The sequence below is a fragment of the Miniopterus natalensis genome, chromosome 15, assembly GCF_054644295.1.
Source record: "Miniopterus natalensis isolate mMinNat1 chromosome 15, mMinNat1.hap1, whole genome shotgun sequence".
In the NCBI taxonomy this organism is placed as follows: Eukaryota; Metazoa; Chordata; class Mammalia; order Chiroptera; family Miniopteridae; genus Miniopterus; species Miniopterus natalensis.
In genome coordinates this window covers 25,347,358-25,368,150 of record NC_142095.1, presented here as the reverse complement: position 1 = coordinate 25,368,150, position 20,793 = coordinate 25,347,358, and the positions used below count along the sequence as shown (strand labels likewise).

Sequence of the window (20,793 nt, the reverse complement as noted above, 5' to 3'; positions counted from 1 at the left end):
TATTTGCAGTTTTTCAAACTTTATTCTTGTAGTTAATTTCCAGTTTCATACCATTGTAGTCAGAAAATGTGTGGTATGATTTCAATCTTCTTAAATTTATTGAGACTAGTTTTGTGCCCTAACATGTGGCCTATCCTTGAGAAAGTTCCATGTGCACATGAAAAGAATGTGTATTCTGTTGTTTTGAAATGGAAAGTTCTATAAATATCAATTAAGTTCATTTGGTCTAATGTTTCATTTAAGTCCAATATTTCCTTATTGACTTTCTATATGGATGATCCATCTATTGCTGCAATTGGGGTATTCTAGGCCCTACCATAATTGTATTTTTATCAGTTTCTCCCTTTAAGTCTGTTAAGTAATTGCTTTATATATTTTGGTGCTCCCATGTTGGGCGCATATACATTGATAAGTGTTATGTCTTCCTGATGAATTGTCCCCTTTATCATTATAAAATATCAATTTTGGGGGGGGAGGGAGAGACTGGATGAAAGAAGGTAAAGGGGATTAGCTAAAGAATATATATGCATAACCCTAGGCACAGACGACAGTGTGGTGAAGGGGGGTTGTGGCTAGGTGGAGGTGGGCAAGGGGGGGCAGAATGGGGACATCTGTAATAGTGTCAACAATAAAAATAAAATTAAAAATAAATGAAAACCTCAAAAAATTTCCATTTTTGTATCTTGGTAACTGTTTAAATCTTGAAATCTATTTTGTCTAAGTATACTACACCTGCTTTTCACTGTTGGCATCTCAGCTTTCTCTACCTGGCTGTCTGGATGGATGGGGCAAGGGGAGGAAAGTTTGCAGTCTTGTGGCTCTGCCCCCTGCCAGCAATGGCTGTCGGGACCACTATACTGATTAAGGCTTCCCAGCCACCTCTTCTGGGGGTGGTAGTGATGGGGGAAGGGAGATAGAACACTCAGAGGAACACTGCTTCTGAACCTCTTACACTCCAGGTATTAGTGTAAGGGCTGCAGCTCGACTTCTCCACTGCTCCCGTGCGCACTGGAGCTGCTGCAGGCACCCAGCTGCTCCTGCAGCTATCATGCCTGTCCTCTCTGTCCGCCTCCCCTACTCATTCCAATAGGCCCACCTTCAGATGTACCATTGGGTGGATCTTTCAGGTATGCTTGTGTGTTGAGTAGGGGATTCTTTGTTGAGTTATAGTTGTCTGACTTGTTGTAAACTTAAGGGGAGAAACCGAGGAATCTTCTTACTCTGCCATGACGCTGATGTCACACTATTATTTCTTTTTCAACATGGCTGCTCTGTCTGTGCTCTTATTTTGGTATATCTCTTAGTTTTGTGATTATGTCCTTTTTAAAGAAAAGCTCATAGGTGCTATATTCCCTCCAATTAATACATGCTTGAAAATATCCATTTGTTTGTTCATGTTTGCATGTCATCTTGGGTTACTGTAAAGTTTTTGGGTACAGACTTTCTCTCAGAAAGTTGTACATACTGTTTCACAGTCTTCCAGTATTCATTTTTACTGTGAAGGTATCTGAGCCAAGACTGATTTTCTCCCTTGTCTGGTAACTTGCATTTTGAAAAATGGACCTGCACGCCCCCCCTCCCCAATAAACTTTTATCTGTCTTTGAATTCTGGTAAAGTTGCCACACATATTTGGGGTCAATCATTATCAGTATTTCCTAGATATATTAATCTTGTATAAGAGAATCTGACCTTTTAGATTCAGGTCTTTTTTTATTTCAAAAAAGGTTTTATACTATGTTTGAATTTTTTCTATTCTGTTTGCCCTACCTAATACATATACTTTAGATCCCTTTTGTTTTTCTTACATATACCTAATTTTATTTGTGATACTTAATTTTGTTCTTTTCTATTCCGTTTTACTTGATCTTTCAAAAGCCTTCTTCCACATCCCTAGTTTTTCTTTATGATAGTCAAGAAATATACATCCATATAATGATTTTTAATGGGATAACACTGTTTATATGTAGGTTAATTTTATTAATCTTCCTCTTAGATACTTAAGATTGTCTCAAAATTTTCACTGTTATAAACACACACACATGTTCTTAACAGCAGTGATGTTGCTTCGTAAGATCAGTAAACTTGCCCTAATTCTTCCTAAGGATGCTCAATGCAAGAACACTAAATCACCTGGCCGTGAGTGGCTCAGCAGTTGAGCATTGACCTAGGATCCAGGAGATCGTGGTTCAATTCCTGGTCAGGGCACATGCCCAGGTTGTGGGCTCGATCCCCAGTTGGGGGGCTTGCAGGAGGCAGCTGATCAGTGACGACTCTCTCATTACTGATGTTTCTCTCTCCCTCCCTCTCCCTTCCTCTCTCTGAAATCAATAAAGATATATTTAAAACAAACAAAACCCCCCCACTAAACCATGCTTGTGAATCCACTTGCCTGTCTCTTCCTCTCATGCAATCAGGCTCAGGATGATCAATGAATGGTTTTAAGGGTTTCCAGTTCATTATCATAAAAATGAGACCCTAGTTTTGTGGCCAAGCATATTAAGGAAATCTCCAGATTAAAGACAGTGGTTAGGTGATAGCTTTAGTACTCTCAACAAAGACATTAAAGACTTAGTGGCCGGGGTGAAAAATGGCTGAGTAACTAAGGAGGACTATTTGACATTATCTACTGAGCTAGATATTTTTTGTTTATCCCTCTAGATCTACTTTCCCCTTGGCTCTGTGTCCAGGAGGGTGACCCAAATGGACTACATCACTGGGTTCTCTTATCTTTTGGTTTCTGGTTGGAAAGTGCCAGCAGGATACTGTCAGGGGACCCTCTCCATAGCTGCTATCTTCGGGTTCTGGTGATGGTTTTATCTCCTTGTCCTTTTAGACCTAGCAATGGAATGGCCCCCTGCCGCTGCTAGTTTTGGATGTATGCATCATTTCATTTTTTTTTTTTTTAAATATATCTTTATTGATTTCAGAGAGAGGAAAGGAGAGGGAGAAAGAGATAGAAACATCAATGATGAGAGAGTCATTGATTGGCTGCGAGCCCGCAACCCGGGCATCGAACCCCGGGAATCGAACCCCAATTGCCTAGATCCTAGGTCGAAGCTCAACCGCTGAGCCACGCCCGGTGGGCATCATTTCATTTTTTTAAAAATATGTCTTTATTGATTTTAGAGAGCGGAAGGGAGAGAAGGGGGAGATAGAAACATCAATGATGAGAGTCACTGATTGGCTGCCTCTTGCATGCCCCCTGCTGGGGATCGAGCCCGCAACCCAGGCATGTGCCCTCACCAGGAATCAAACCTCAATCTCTTGGATCATAGGTGGATGCTCAACCCAGCCATGCTGGCTGGGCTGCATCATTTCTTGTTGGTTTTTCTAAAATCCTCCTGTGTCTTTGCAAGTATGCTATGTTTACTATACATCTAGAAACTTACCCTATATGTGTATAAAATGGCAGGTATATAAAATTCTTTGCAATATTATATGTCTAAAGTGAACTATTAGAAATATAATGTCCACTTACAGAGGACTAAAATAATGGTATAATGACACAGTGGAATATTATATAGCTGTAAAAAACCTTAAAACATTCATTAGATATATCTATGGAATAGTTTCCAATTTATTGGCTTGTTCCCCCCCCAACCTTCAGTTATTCTTTTAATGTATTCCTCATACACTCAAGGCCCCCAAAATACTTGTGAAGCCTCATTTACACCTCAGTGATCATAAAATACAAGTGTTTGGTTTATCATGGTGTTCTTCCAATCTTAGCTGTTATTGTTTTTAGCTTTATGGAGGTTTATTTGATATACAAAAAAATTGTACATATTTAATGAAAACCTCTTGATGAGTTTGGACATATATACACCTATGATGTCATTACTACAACCAAGGTAGGTACTAAGCATACCCATCACCTCCAAAAATTTGCCTGTATTTTGTGTGGGTTTTTTTGTAGGAACACTTAATATGAGATACGCTCTTAACATATTTTATAAGTGTACAATACCATATTTTTAACTATAGGCACTGTGTTGTACAGCAGATCTCTAGAACTTATTCATTTTGTATAAGAGAAACTTTATACAAATGTGGAAAAGGCAAGGTACCAAGTAGTGAATATAGTATGCTACCATACGTGTAAGAGAAAAAAAATAATGTGTATGTGTATTTGCCTTTATATATACACATGTATATCTGTATATATGTGTGTGTATCTATCTCTCCATACATGTACATATATGTGAGAGAGTGAGAATGTGAACAGGAGAGAGTCTTTGGAAGGCACGCAACAAAATGACTAACGGTGGTTTTACGGAAGGAAAACTGAGTAGTAGGAACTTTTATTATTATTTTGTTTTTTTAAATATTAAATTGTATGAATGTTTGGCTATTCAAAAATGCATTATATTAATAATAAGTATTAATTGAGAGCCTTAGAGAAACAGTGACTAAGGAAGAATTAGAGAAACTGGTAAAAGAATCGCTAGGTGATGGAAAGAACCAACAAATTATAAAGTTATGAAGTATTCTAAGCAGTGAAAGTCTCATAATTTAATTTCTTACCACGGTCCTTTTATGGAATTATACCCTATTATAAATTCTATGTAGAAGTTACTTCCTCTTCAAGGTTGAATGCAGAAAACCATGTATGATATAAGATTTGTTTTAAACATGATCATCTTTATTATTTAAAAGAGCTTTTCAGTTCCTTTGGCCTCCTCCTGTATTTACAGTTTACTTCATCACTAACAAAGTAGTACGACTGCACAACAATCTTAGTTTCCAGTGAAAGGTACAACTCCATTAAAGGAAATAAGACAGCAGAAGACTCTTCAGGAAATTAATTAAGAAGGGAAGAGAAAGACTGCTGGGGAAAATACTCATTCAACTAAAGTTGTTTAAAATTACTCATTTTTATGATATTCAAAAATGGCAGAAATAGTAAAGGATTACTAGGTTGATTTTTTAAAGTGGTTTTAATATTCCTGATGTGGTTACCCCTGCTAAAAAAGTTCTATAAGTCACAAGGAGATTCACTCACCCTTCCTGGAACTGTGCTTGGGCAGACTCCTCTGCTACAAGGGTCTCATACTCCTCAGCAGCAAACCTGTCCCAGTCGGAGGGCTCAGGCATGTCATTCTCCACGTCCTGATTGGAAAGAGTACAGCCACAGAAAATAAAATAATCAAAGACAAAGAACTTGAGATAGGTTTCTTTCAGTGATCTGTAATGTGTGATGACCTATCTGAAAAATGTCATTTCAACATGTTAAAAGAGGTGCTAAAGAACACTCCTAAAGAGATTTACCACACCTCTAATCACAAAATTATAATGAACTGTTCAGCAGCTAGATTCTTTAGCCTTCTAATCGGAGACTGTTCTCAAGTTCCTTCTTCCCCTGCACTTTGCCCAACAGCTATCTGGAGTGACCTAGGGGTTGCATATGTCCACCTGGAATGTACCATCCCTTCCTCTGGCAAATTTTTACTGCTTCTTTAAAAACCAAATCAGACACTATGTCATCTGTGCTGTCTTCCTGGAAACTGCCCTTCTCCCTCAAATAATTTCCTTTACTATACTGTATATGCTTGGTTGCCACCTTTTACTCTTCTGTCTTTTTCATCTCTATATACCCATTCTTCATATACCGAGCCTTATCATCTCTACAGAACCAGTGTCTCTTCAACACAGTACCTGGAATTTAACTGAGCACTTTCTGATTAATCATTTTTTTTGCAGATCAGAACAAATAATTACCTCCTCTTATAAAGAAAAATAAAATTTAAAGGTATACATTTGAAAGTAAAAATTTACAACACAAAAGAAAGTAATGAAGGGGGAAAAGGCCATTTTCTTTTCTTGCTACAATAGCATCTTGGATTATATGTTCCAGGTAAAATATGTTTTTCCATAATGAAAAACATTTTCCTAGGATGTAAGGTTAGTTATCCCGCGAAGAATGAAAGTACATAAAAATTGATCACACAATGTGTTAATTACTGTACTTAATCCATTTTAGGGACCCCAACCCCACCCTTTTAACAGCTCTGAAATTGGCATGCATCTTAGACTTACAATTGGCAATGAGTATTTGTTTTTAAGAGGTGATCTTCATATTTTTACTACTATTTAGAAAAAGTTATGTAACATGTGAAAGAAAAAGAAAAGACTGTAAAAGTTTCCTGTGGTTGTACTCCTGTAGGACTGAACTGAAACAGTTTTTTCTATGAACATAATTTTTACTTTTAAAACAAGTGAATATAGAAAGGGAAGTGTTGATATTCTGCTTTTTGTTTGCTTTTGGACATGGGTCATATGTCTAGGTTTTCTGAGAGCCCATAGGTTTTTGTGTATGGGGAAGGGTGCTCATCTGTATTCAGGTGTAGAATGATTTCAAACTGATAGTCATCATGAACAGCAATCATTAACACTCAAAAAAGTGTTATATTATCTGAAGTTTGTCTATCATAGAGAGCTTCTGTTTTCACTATGATGGGGAAAGCTATTTACCAGGTCATCCAGGAAATGAATGGTACAATTGAATCAAGCCCAGTATACTTTCTAATACAGATGTGCCTTTTCATATATATTTTTTAAGTTAGAAGTTTTTTCAAACACAGTTTTTGTAACTGGTTCTTGATATATATGTAAGTGCACACGGGCCATACAATTCACTCAATGATAGGCAGATGCAGGTTACCTAAATTTGATTAGCTGTCGGGAGAGATGTGTTCTAGGTGCTTTATTTTCTCTTTTCAGTATGTGATGAAATGTTTTAAATGTTACCTCTTTAAATATCATGTTTCTGCAGACAGAAACCATTTTTATCTGTAGCACACAGCCCTTGATATTGCAACCATCAAATAGAAGCTAAGACTATACTGGTACCTTCTGGACTGCAAAGGGATCTCTCTGTTCATGGTCTAAGTATTTCTCCAGATTAAAGAAAGTGTCATAAAAGATGTGAGCCATTCTGCATCTCTTCAGATCTCGTAGAGTTATTTTGCCTACATAAAAACAAAGCTGGTAAATTCCAAGACTTGTTTTGGCAAGTGATAAAAACTTATACTGAAGTTTAAAAAGTATATGTATACATTTATTATAAAAATCCCATTCCTTTTTTTTGAAGTAAAATTCACAATTCACCATTTTAACCATTTTAAAGGGTATAATTTAGTGGCTTTTAGTACATACAAAATGTTGTGCAACCATCACCACTATTGATTTCCTTAATGTTTTCTTCACCTTTCAAAAGGGAATTCTGTACTCATCAAGCAGTCCCTCCCCCACCTCTCTTTACCCCTGCCCCCAAGCCTTGGCAATCACTAGTTGCTTTCTGTTTCTATGGAAAAATCTCATTTTTTAAGTCGAATTTGCCATAAAGTGTTGGTTCTACACTAATAGTAAAGGGAAAACTTTAAAACTTCTGTATTTGGGCTCTAGCTGGTGTGGCTCAGCAGTTAGAGCGTTGGCCCTCAGGCTGAAGGGTCAAGGGCACATACCTTGGTTGCAGGCTCGATCCCAGGCCCCAGTCAGGGCAAGTGCAGGAGGCAACCAATCGATGTGTCTCTCTCACATCGATATTTCTCTCTCTCTCCCTCCCACCTCTCTGAAAAGCAATGGAAAAAATATGGAAAAAATATCCTTGGGTGAGGATTAAAAAAACATGTACGAAAGACTATGTAGAGTTAAATAATTTAGGACAATCAGGATTACACACTCCACTCTGTTACATAGGTGAACACGAAAATGGCCCTTTACTCGATCTTACCATCACTGGCTGGCTTCACCAGGTCAAGCATCTGGCACAGCAAATCATGGAACGGCAAGGGCTCGATGCCCATGGCTTCCATCCGTTCACACTGCTCCTCGTAGAAGTACTCGAGCTCGTACATGGAAAGCACACCATCCCCATCCACATCCATGCAGCGGAACCAATACTCAATGCTAGGAGACAGGGGCTCTCATTAGCAATGGCCTGGTAAAGGTCCTTTACTCATTCAGATTTATTATTGTTCATGCTTCCTTTAAATAAAAGTTATGTATGTGTGAGGTATCACCTCACACCTGTCAGAAAGGCTACCATCAATAAATCAACAGACAACAAATATTGGTGAGGGGGTAGAGAAAAGGGAACCCTTATGTACTGTTGGTGGGAATGGAGACTGGTGCAGCCGCTGTGGAAAGCACTATGGAGTTACTTCAAAAAATTAAAAATGGAACTGCCTTTTGACCCAGCGATTCTACTTCTGGGAATATACCCAAATTGACCTGAAACACTAAAAGAATATATGCACTGCTATGTTCATTGCAGTGTTATTTACAATAGCCAAGATTTGGAAGTAGTCAAGTGCCCACCAGTTGATGAGTGAATAAAAAAGCTGTGGGACAGTTACACAATGGAACACAACTCAGCTGTAAAAAAAGGAAATCTTACCTTTTGTAACAGCATGGATGGACCTGGAGAGTATTATACTAAGTGAAATAACCCAGTCAGAGAAAGACAAGTACCATATGATTTCACTTATATGTGGAATCCAATGAACAAAAATAAACTAACAAAGTGAAGACAGACTTGTGGATACAGAGAACAGACTGACAGCTCTCAGAGGGGAGGGGTTTGGGGCCTGGGTGAGAATGAAGGGATTATACAAAGAAAAAAAAAAAAGAAAGACTCATGGACACAGACAACAGTATGGTGACTGCCAGAAGGAAGGGGGGAGTAGAAGAACGGAAAGGAGGGGTAAACGGTGATGGAAGGAGACTTCACTTGCGGTGGCAAACTCACAATACAATATACAGATGGCATATTAGAATTATATACCTGAAACCTGTATAATTTTATCAACCAATGTCACCCCAATACATTCAATTAAAAAAATAAAAGTTACATGTGTGTGTAAACTTCAGACTTAGAAAGACATAGTTTTATAAAATTTGTAAGGAGAAACGGCAGGCCCCTTCTTTCCTTTATTTTTCCTTCCCCAGAACCAACCACTTTCTATATTTGCTTATTTTGGCTTTTATCTTTATATTTTCAGATAAGATGCCTATATTGCTCCTTTCTTACATTTCTGTTTTAAGAACTGTGTATTAATTTCACACTATGAAAGAAGAGGTTTTAGCTTTTACCCCTCATTTTACTTTACCTACATGCCCTTCCCAATCTTTTAATAACTTATGAATATTCAGAATTTATAACTTTATATTTTTATCACTTACTTGCTTAGTTTTTTGTGTATGTATTACTAATTTAACCCAAAAAAATCTCTGCCAGTTTTCTACACCCATAATTAGTGCTGTCAGGCATTCTACTAATTAGATTTTCTTGAAGTCTTTCTTGGTTCCTTCTGACCCTCTCTAATCTGAACTGGCTAGTGTCTAGGCCTGGTTCACAGCTCCATCTTAGGGATTCCTTTCACCTTTCTCTTGTTTCTTATATCTCACATTTTCCTCATTCTTGGTTTACTTCTTTGTTTGGTATAACACATCATTCAATAGCATAGCAGGTGAATTTTTTGAGACCTTGAATAGCTGAAAATATATTTTATCTGCCCCCTAACTTGGTTGGAATTTTGGCTAGTTATAGAATTATAGCTTAGTGGTGCTTTTTCTTCAGAATTTTAAAGGCAATGATCCACTGTCTTCTATCTATCCATTATCTTTGAGAAGTCTAAAGTCATGTTGATACCTGGGATCCTTTGTAACCTGTCTTTTTTTTAATTTTCCTTGAAGCCTATAGAGGTTTCTCTGCATCACTAGTGTCTTGAAATATTAAGTAAAACTGTTACTATTACAGATGAAAATCCTAAAGACTCCACCAAAAACACTGTTAGAACTAATAAATGAACTCAGTAAAACTGCAGATTCAAAATCAATTACAAAAATCAGTTGCATTTCTATAACTAACAGCAAACTAGCAGAAAGGGAAATTAACAATCCCATTTACAATTGTATCAAAAAGAATAAAATACCTGGGAATAAATTTAGACAAGGAGTTGAAAGTTCTGTATACTGAAAACTATAGGACAGTTATGAAAGAAAATAAAGAAGATACACATAGATGGAAAGATATTCCATGCTCATGGATTGTTGGAATTAATATTATTAAAATGTTCATACTACCCAAAGCAATCTATAGATTCAATGCAATCCCTATCAAAATTCCAATAGCATTTTTCAAAGAAATAGAACAAACAGTTCTAAAATTAGCACGAACCACAAAAGAATGTGAATGGCCAAAGCAATCTTAAGCAACAAAAACAAAGCTGAAGGACTCACACTACCTGATTTCAAAATATACTACAAAGCTTAGTATTCAAACAGTATGGTACTGGCATAAAAACAGAAACATAGATCAATGGAATACAATAAATAGCCCAGGAATAAACCCACACATATATGGTCAAATGATTTATGACAAAGCAGCTAAGAATACACAATGGGGAAAAAGACAGTCTCCTCAATAAATGGTGTTGGGAAAAGGACAGCCACATGCAAAAGAATGAAACTGGACCACTATCTTACCCCATACACAAAAATTAACTCAAAGTGGATTAAAGACTTGAATGTAAGACCTGAAGCCATAAAACTCCTAGAAGAAAACAGGTGATAAGCTCCATGACATAGGTCTTGGTGGTTATTTTTTATAGTTGTTTTTTAAAAATATGTCTTTATTGATTTCAGAGAGAGGAAAGGGAGAGAGAGAGAGAGATAGAAACATCAGTGATGAGTATGTCATTGATCGGCTGCCTCCTGCACACCCCTTACTGGGGACTGAGCCTGCAACCTGGGCATGTGTTGACCAGGAGCTGAACTCGATTTCCTGAATCATAGATCGACGCTCAACTGCTGAGTCATACCACCGGGCTGGTGATCATTTTTTAAATCTGACACCAAAAGCAAAGGCAATGAAAAGCAAATACTGAGTTGGTCATACAATTTTTATCCTTCATGCTGTTCATGCTATATGAGATTGATATGTGTATACTGAACCATCCTTGCGTCCTAGGGATAAATTCCACTTTAACATGGTGTATGATCATTTTAGTGTGCTGCTGAATTCAGTTTGCTAGCATTTTGTTGAGGATTTCTGCATGTATGGTCACCAAGAATTTTGGCCTGTAATTTTCTTTTCTTGTAGTGTCCTTGTCTGGGTTTGGTATAAAGGTAATGCTGCCTCATAAAATGAGTTTGGAATTGTTCTGCCTTTTAAAAAATTTTTGGAAAAGTTTGAGAAGGATTGGAATTAATTTTTTTTAACTGGTAGAATTCTCCTGGGAAGTCATAAGGTCTTGGGCTTTTCTTTTTTGTGAGATTTTTGATTACTGATTTTATTCCTTTACTCGTTATTGGTCTGTTCAGATTTTCTATTTCTTCATGCTTCAGTCTTGGTAGGTTACATGTTTCTAGGAATTAATCCATTCTTCTAGGTTATCCAAGTTGCTGTCATATAAATGTTCACAGTAATCTCCTGTGATCCTTTGTGAATCTGTGGTATCATTCACTCTCCTTCCCCCAGAGGAGGTTGTGTTTCGCCATGCTGAGCTGCCTGGGCATAGGGAATGGGATAAGATGGGTAATGTGAGATTTTCCTTTCTACCCTCTTCAATGCATTTTTTCTTATTTCTGTGCTCCACCTGGATGCTGCAACCTCTCATCTGGAATCCTTATATCTTGTGAAGGTATTTTTGTGCATGGATAGTTGTTCAAATTGATGTTTCTGCGAGGGTATGAGCAATGGAAACTTAAATGCCATCCACCTTGCTAATATCAGTCACTTATGGCTAAATATAAAAATTACATATATAGCCTAAATCACATTTCAATTTCCAGTCATGTTAGACTTTTTGGGCTGGTTGTCTAATTTTCATAGCTGGTCTCTATTTTCTGTTGCTCCCCCCCCCCTTCTGGAAAGTTTTCTTAGCTTTATCTTCTGAACGTGTTTTTTTTTTTTCATTTCTGCTTTCATAATTTAGATTTTCCAGAATTCTTTTTTGGTTCCCTAAGTGTTCCTTTTATAAAAAGTACCATTCACAGAATTACGTTCTGTGAATGTGATTTCTCTTATCTCTCTGAGGATATCAGTAACAGTTGTCTTCATTCTTGTTGCTGAAGGTCTTTTCTCCCTGCAATTCTGTTTCATCTAAGTTACTTTCCCCACTTCTATTTGTTTGGTTTCTATCTTTTATGTAAGAGGCTTTACTCAGGTATTTAGTGATCCTTTGTTCACTGCTCATATTTAAGAGTAAATGCTAAAAAGCTGATTGAAAGTTCCTACCTATGGGTTTGTTGACTCTGAGCTTTACTCTTCAGTGATCTGGCTGGGTTGTTTCCTTGGGGATGACCTGATGTCAGATCATCCAGTTTTTATTCTTGGGCTGGTCAGCTTTTGCAGAAAAACATCTTTTAGTCTTCTGCCAGCAGATTCAGGATGGGTTGCTAGAATTCTGTAAGTTAAGTGAGGAATGAAGACTGGGCATCTCAGCACTCAGTATGCATATATTCATTTAATGTGTTTTCAATATGGTAACCATACCTTCAATTGTACCTAGTGCTCCCCAGTCCAGAGGCCCTCTATTTTACACTCTCCAGGGAATAATGCACCAGTATTCTTCCTAGGTAGAGGAGATGTTCTGGAGATCTACTGTTTCTTTAAACAAACTTTCTATAAATTCTCCAGATTTTTGACTATCTTTACCTTGCCCCCACTTCCAAGGTTCTTGATAGCTCCAAGTTCTGAATGTTTGGAGGTTTTTGCTGGGTATGTATGGATGCTTCTTTTAAGTAGAGATCCAGCGACGGCTCTTAAGGTATGAAAAGCTGATCTGAAAGGTTCTGCTTCTGGTAATGATGAACTAAGTGTTTTGGTTTAAACCTCCCTACTAAGAAAATCTAGAGCAAAGTTTCTGTTTGAGGCACTGGACTATTATAGGCAGTGAAAAATTATGGCATCCAGGTCTAGAAGGAAACCCAGAGAAGAGGAGCCTAGCATGAGATAATCTTTCCCTTGGGGCATCTGCTAATTCTGGAAGCAGGGTCTGAGAAGATGAGAAGTTGAAGTTTCACTTGTTAGTATTTTGGGAATAATTTTTGGGTCTATCTTCCTGAAAGATGTTAGTCTGCAGTATGATTTTCTTGTATGTGTTTGTCTAGTTTTGGTATCAAGGTGATATAGGCTTCATCCACAATTTGCCCTTCTTTCCTTCTCAAATTCACTACTGCACCATAAAGATCATAAAACAACAGAAATTCACAATATCTATTCCCACATTCCCTACAAGTGCTCACTGGTCCTACTTATCCCTTAGGGTAGCTCACTTCACCTTTGTTTCTGGGGGGTCACAGCACTTTTCTTGATATGCTCTGAGACTCTGGATTCACTGTGAGAGGCAGAGAATAAGTCTAATCCATCTCGGCACCCCTAGGCTGAGTTGGCATTCGCTAGATATGCATCGTGACTTTTTCAAGCTTTGTTCATGTGTTTAACATCTCGGCAAAGGAAACTCAGTCATACCTGGTGGGGTTCCTTTTGTCTTCCTCAGATATCAAAAACCAAACAAAATCTGCATAGCTCATTCTTCCCTCTTGCTGTACTGTTTTTCCCCTGGGAAAGAAAAACAAAACACAAGCTTTTAAAGTTTCCTGAGTAATTAGTCAGATAAATTTAGTAGGATGACAGACAAAGAAATAAAGTAATATCTTCCTTTGGAAATTAAGTTAGGCTAAAAAAAAAAATTAGAATGCTGGAACCCTCACAAGGGCAACCTCTTCCATGGTCATCTTGTTTTCAAAGGCCTAGAGGGTGAAACCAGAAGGCGTTTATAGATATGAAGAAAAAAATCAGGTTTGGAATTTAAATGCAAATAATCACCAGGATCAAATATTGCTACCTGTTTTTAAATAAAGGACTAATGCTCATATGTTAAAGAATTACTACTGTCTTGTATGAAGCCATGACTATATACATTGTAGGGTATTATCTGACCTACAGCACTGCCAAGTTATGCAGGAAGCCTTGTTACAGTTTTACTTGTAGTTCAATTTTTTTTTTTAATCCTCATTTGAGGATATGTTTTTATTGACTTGAGAAAGAGAGGAAAGGAGAGAAACACTGATGTGAGAGAGAAATATTGACTGGTTACCTACCCTATGTGCACTGACCGGCGATTGAACCCACAACCTGGGTATGTGCCCTGATCAGGAATTGAACCCTCCACCTTCTGGTGTAAGGATGACTCTCCAATCAACTGAGCCACACTGGCCAGGGCACTTATAGTTCATTTTTAAATTCAGAAGCTTTTTCTTACCTTGTTACTGCCCCAGAGAATATCCTTTCAATAATTCTGTTTGATGAAGCTAAATATAAACAAGAAAGTATAAAGCTAGTTAGAAACATGCTCCATAAAGGCAGTACTTTTGGCAAATTTAATTTTAGTAGCTACAAGCTAAATCTTCCTCGAGAGAATGAATAGTTAAAATTTACTTATGCATAATTTATAATTTTTAAAATAAGAATTTGAGGTGCTTTAATCAATCAATCGATCAATCAATCATTCTAAAAAAGAACAAGTAAATGGGTGTGCCTGACAGCTGGGATGTATTAATACAGTTGAGCACCAAGTTAGTTTTGGACATCCTGACAACTAAGACAAAATATATGTATAGAAGTTGTATTTATCTTGGTATCTAATAAGACAACTTTTCCTCTAGAACAGGACAAATTTTATCCTAGCATTCAATTCAAGGGGGAATTGATCATCAGCTTCATTTTTTTTTAGTAAAAAAATGGAGAATGCTTTCAAGTAGAATTTTACAAGATACCAAAACATACCATAAACACACATTTCTTAAATTCTCATTCTATACAATCTTTTAGAAATTCCATCAGTAAGTTTTATTCAAAGAGATAGAGTGAAGTATATCTTGATAGTATATTGCTTTTGATGATAGGTCTTAGAATCTAGAGCAGCATACCTCATTGTGGGTTCAAAATAACCCAAAGCATTAGTTTTTAAAAAGGGAAAATGACAATGGATCTCAGACCTAGGGATATGGTGAGGACAGGAATCTGTTCTTTTAAGAAGTGCCCCAGACAATGGCATGCACACTAAAATTTCAGAACCAATGATAAGGTCATTAGAGAGCTATCAGCTATCAGTATCAAACTCTTCCACCTAAAGTTAGGTACTGTCAACATAAAGGTAAATCAGTTTGGCTGAAGAATGTTGAGAATATGGGTGTCAGTACAGCCATATCTGGCCACATACCAAAGCCTATATAAGGAACCTCTAGACTTTGTTGAGAATTGGTTTATGGGGTTAATAATTTGAACTAGATAGAACAAAAGAGGGCTATATAGGAAAGTCAAGGCTATTTCATTTCAAAGCTAAAGTATTTTTAGATTTGGAAGGTTTAGCCTCCTAAAACTGAAGATCATGTTGTTCTATTAAGGATATGTTGGTGGATGGGCAATTATGGAGAATTTCAGTGGCCCCTTCATCATGCAGGCCTAGATGCTTGTTTTTCCAGACTTCACCCCTTTAACATGCCTGTATGAGTTGCTATGTGTGGATATGCAATATTTTGGGATGTAATGAGAATTATGGGTATGTCAGCCAGAGAGGGTGCTTTAGAGCCCATGAGATTTTTTTATGACCTCTGGAGGCTGGCTCATATTATGCAAATGACCTGGCCACTGGTAATGAGAAGGTGCATGGCTAGCAAAGCTGACCCCATGAGAGTGTCCGTCTTTATGCGATCTGGTGGCGGGAAGGTTAGGAGTACTTGGAGAAAGGCAGGTGCAGTACTCAAATGCTTGTCAAATGTGCGCTGAGTAGTTGCCTCTTCATGCCTGGCTGGCACCTGAGAGTTTGAGAGGTAGAACTCTTTCTTAAATATGAAAGTTCTATGAAATGTGACATCATATAGAATGAACCTCTTCTTAAGATGCCAAATAGTAGAAGCAAAATTCAACGCACTAATTTAAGATTTGTACTCTGCTGCATCTCAAAGGCTTTTAAAGCTGATTTTAAAAAAAGCAACAGTGCGAGAAGGCATTGAAGAACAGAACAGGGACAATCTTATGAGAGAATCAATGTATTCTGGTGCTTGGTTAAAAATATTAAATCAAGAGGTTCTAAGTTTTTCTACTGGTAAAAATGAAGCAAAAAGGGAATATGGTATATAATTTTTTGTTTTCTGAAGAAAGCACACAAAATTCATCTGCAAAAACAATATATATTCCTGGAACTAAATTCTTAAAAGTAAGTTTTTCTAAGAGTCCTTGAAAACACTGGCATATTAGAAACATTATTTTCATCCATGGCTGTGCATAAATACTATAAAATAAGAAATTTATAAAAGTGTATACATATTTTCTTACAAATAAACTTCAATTTATAATCAGAAAGTAAACATCACTTCATAGACTCTCCAATTCATCAAAACTAAGATTCTAATTGCTTACTTACCTCCAAACCCCTTCTCCTACACCTGGCTTCTAAATAAAAAATTAGTATTTTCACTCATCCCCACTTAAAAATTCTTGGCCCTTTAAAGAGGACCTGAGCCTGGCTGGGCGTGGCTCAGTGGCTGAGCGTCAACCTAGGATCCAGGCGATCGGGGTTTGATTCCCGGTCAGGGCACATGCCCGGGGTTGTGGGCTCGATCAAAGCCTCTCTAATCATTGATGTTTCTATCTCTCTCTCTCCCTCTCCTTTCCTCTCTCTGAAATCAATAAAAATATATTTAAAAAAATAAATAAATAAATAAAAAATAAAAAAATAAAGAGGACCTGATTAGGTACAGAATTTAACAAACAGGAATCCCCCATAATGAGTGGACACAACTTATGTAACTTGTCTTATCCAAAACAGTTAAGTCTTAAAGTCTATAGAAACTCACCCTGGTCATTGTATCGAGATAGATCAGCTTGGCTGATGTAGAGGTCATGGTCACTATCTAGTTCCCAGAATTTACAATAAATAACATAAAAATGTTCATAGGAAAAGTAGTCTGTGATTTGGTTTATATCTTCCTCTTCTTCCAAAAGGGCTAGCGTCTGAAACGGTATGAATAAAGAGAATTTATTTTAAAATTATGAAAACACAGCTTTGGCCATTGTATAGAATCTAGAAAATTTTTATTTTAAATTGAAATAAAAATTTTGGTTTTAGTATCAAATTAGGAACTTTAATCAGCAACTTCACCCTCCCTTTAATCACCTGATCAACCTGCAAGCACTACTGAGCTCTGCAGTATGTTTAGCAAATGGTGAGATGCTGTGGATTTAAAAGCAAGAAAAGGGAAGGACCTTCACCAAGAGGACTGCAGCCTATCCGAGGTCCCCAGAGTAGCAAGCACAGAACAGTTAGGTAACAGGCTTAGTTACATGGCCATGTACTGACATTGCTTTTAACTTTTCAAAGTTATGCAGAGTGACATCTCTTCTATTATGAAGAGTGGGCACCCACATATAGGGCATGGTTTTGTAATGAAATGAAGTTTACCATGAAAGTGACTCATGTATACCATTGTGGTGATACGTGGTGGCCTGGCACAGAAACATGGCAGGGAGGGTTGTGAAGCATCAGAGCCCTGAGCTGGAAGTATACCTAGGTCTCCCCTGACTCACTGTGCACTGCTAGAGAAAACACCAGAAACAATGATTTTGATACCAGAAGTCTTATATTTAGCAGAATTATCATGTAAGTGGGCACATAAAGAAGACATTTTCAGAAATGAAAGATTCGGAAAGAAAAAGAAACCATAAGGAAACTTAGGAAATAGAAAAAAACAAAATGAAATGACAAATAATATTAGATATGTCAACAATCACAATGAAGATAAATGTGTTAAATCTTCCTATTAAAAGATTTTCAGATTGAGTGTAAAAACCAAACCCCCAAAACAAATCTAGGTATATACTGTCCAGAATACTGTCTAAAATAAAATTTAAAAGGTTTAAAAAAAAAAGGATGGATAAACACATACTACCTAAATCTTAATAGAAAGAAAATGTGTCAATATTGGAATATAAAGTGGAATTCAAAGTAAAAAACATTAAGGGACAAAGGTGATTATTTCAAAATGCAAATATATTACTTTGATAAAAAATATTTTCTAAAATATAAATATTGGGGAACCAAATGCTTTGTCAAATTGAAAACAACATAAATTATTAAATTATGGGAGTTCTCCTCAATGGAAGATTATGCATTCAGTAAGAATTATAAAGTCTACATAGAAATAAAGGAGACCTATGATGTGCTAAGTGTAAAAACACAATACAAGATTGTACACACTAAGCACTATGTAAAATCCTAAACTCCAAATATGCATATAAATGAGACTAGAGGAACACATACAAAAATGATGTTAGTTATATTATGGTGATAAAATATAATTTTTCCCCCCAAATTTGCTTGAAATGTTTTATTTTATAAAATGCTCTTTAATGTGTATAAAATAGAATATTTACAATAAAACAAATCGTGAGAAGCAGGGAGCTCTCATTTTCATAAAATGAAAAAGAGGAATAACTTCTGCTGTTGGCATGTAAGTTTAAGTATGAATGAATACAGGCTTTAGGAGGGGAAGTTGGCAGGATCTATCAAATTGAAAATGCCCATACCATTTGACCCATGATTTTCCCTCCAGTAGACTATTCTAGAGAGATTCTTACTCATATATACAGAAGAGGAAAGTAAAAGGGAGGTTCACTGCATCACTGTATAGGGAAAATATGAAAACGACCTGAACATCATCAATAGAGGAACATGTAATTAATTGGTATAGTGATGCCACAGATTATGTAGTAGTAAAAAGAATGATACAGATTTATTTGAATGGGAATGAAAAGAGTGTTAAGACATATTGCTAAGTAAAAAACAAACAAAAAACCCAAGATAACAGAATAATAAGTATGATCACATATATTAAAAATCTCAATTTATTTTATTACAAAATAGGTCCAGAGGTATGGAGGCATGGAACAGACTGACAGATCTCAGAGGGGGGGGGGTGGGAGGGATGGGAAGAGATCAACCAAAGGACTTATATGCATATATGCATAGTCCATGGACACAGACAATAGTTGGTGAAGGCCTGGGATGGGGCAGGGGCTGGGTGGAGGGGGACAGAGGGGGGTGGGAATGTGGGACATCTGTAATACTGTCAACAATAAAAAAAAAATATGGTGATAGCCAAAGGGAAAGGGGGGTGGGGAGGTGGAAGTGGGCAAAGGGGGGATAAATGGAGATGGAAAGAGACCTGACTTTGGGTGGTGAGTACACGATGCAGTATGCAGATGATGTTTTTTTGAGTTGTGCATGTGAAACCTGTATGTTTTTTTGTTTTGTTAATCCTCACTTGAGGATATTTTTTATATTGATTTTTAGAGAGAGTGGGAGGTAGGGAGGGAGGAAGGGGGAGGGGGAAGGTAAGGAAGGAGAGGGGAAGAGGGAGGGAGGGAGGGAGAAAGGGAGAGAAACATTGATGTGAGAGAGACACATCGATTGGTTGTCTCCCACATGCGCCCTGGCTGAAGCCAGGGATCGAACCTGCAGCCCAGGTACATGCCCTTGACTGGGAATTGAACCCATGACCCTTTGTTGTGCTGGTGACACTAACCACTGAGCCACACTGGCCAGGGTGAAACCTGTATGGTTTTAACCACAGATAAGTGGGTTCCCTCTAGGAAAAAGGGGGTGAAATGGCAGGGTGAAGAGAGAAATAGTGACTTCAGATTATTATTCTAGATAGGTTCGTATTATTAGAATGTTTTATGAGTATACATTCAAGTACTAAGAGGAAGGCTAAGGAGGGGGTAGAGAAGAAAAAGGGGAAAATAAGTCAGGCTCCAGGAAGTCAACACTTGAGTGCTATTTCCAGTTCAGCCACTTACTTGCTGTTTGATCTTATCTAAGTCATTCAGCCATATTTGGGCCTCAAATTTTATCACAAGTTAAAAAGAAAAGGATTATAACAATGATACAGAAACTACAAACTCTAATGTGCTTCAGAAATATGAGGTGTAAGGCCTCTTTTATGGAATTGCCATCTCAACTCATCCCATTTTACATACTGAGAGCTCAGGCATGCACCAGGTATGCAATAAATATTAATAATAACTGTGATGATTACTGCTCATTTTAGAATACAAAAAGTTTGTATATCTACAATGGGCTGCTAACTTTGCCAAGTCTTCATTACTTTGTCCCAGATAAAGACAGAAAAAAGTAAAGAGTAAATAGGGCTGTCTTATGAGCCTAAACATTTAAAATAAAATATTTCCTTTATTTTCAAGTGTGAACAATTCTACCTTCTTCAGGTTAACAGAAGCTTGAACAATCCAGCATGAAGATTACCTCGGTTAAAGGCTCCCACTGGTGGTCAATACTTTCTCATAAAATAAATAAAATAATTGAATGAAATGTACTTTTTGTTAGAAGGAATTTTTAGTACTTTTCTCCAGCAGGATCTGGATAAAGAGCCATTGCTGAAAGGATCAAGCTGAAATTCTTCTATTTCTTTTGCAAGGCCCTTCCCAACCCAGCTCCATCACACCCCTCAGGCCTCATCACTGGTCATTCTCTTTGGCCACTTAAGACTGTTTTACAGTTTCTGAACATGACACTTTCATGCTTCTGAGCCTTACTTATGCTGCTTCCTTTATCTGGAATCCCCCTTTCTTCTAAATTTTTATCTTGGTAAATTCCTGATAACTCCAAGGTCAAGATCACATGCCAGTACTTCTGTGAAGTCTTCTTTGCATATTTATTATACATTTCTGTGGGATTTTTCAAGTCAGATATGGCTGTGCACTCTCT

General features: G+C 37.2%; 1 protein-coding gene across 4 annotated transcripts in view; it reads right to left on the bottom strand.

Moving 5' to 3' along the window:
- PPP2R3A (protein phosphatase 2 regulatory subunit B''alpha) overlaps positions 1–20,793 on the bottom strand; it is a 121,203-nt gene that overhangs the window by 18,975 nt on the left and 81,435 nt on the right. For all 4 annotated transcript variants that reach the window (XM_087824948.1, XM_016224345.2, XM_016224346.2 and 1 more), the window contains 6 exons: positions 16,868–17,024; positions 14,272–14,320; positions 13,479–13,568; positions 7,734–7,909; positions 6,851–6,969; positions 5,004–5,110 (listed from right to left, as the gene is read on the bottom strand). In XM_087824948.1, coding sequence (XP_087681074.1) covers positions 5,004–5,110; positions 6,851–6,969; positions 7,734–7,909; positions 13,479–13,568; positions 14,272–14,320; positions 16,868–17,024 — 698 coding nt within the window. The remainder of the gene's footprint in view (positions 1–5,003; positions 5,111–6,850; positions 6,970–7,733; positions 7,910–13,478; positions 13,569–14,271; positions 14,321–16,867; positions 17,025–20,793) is intronic.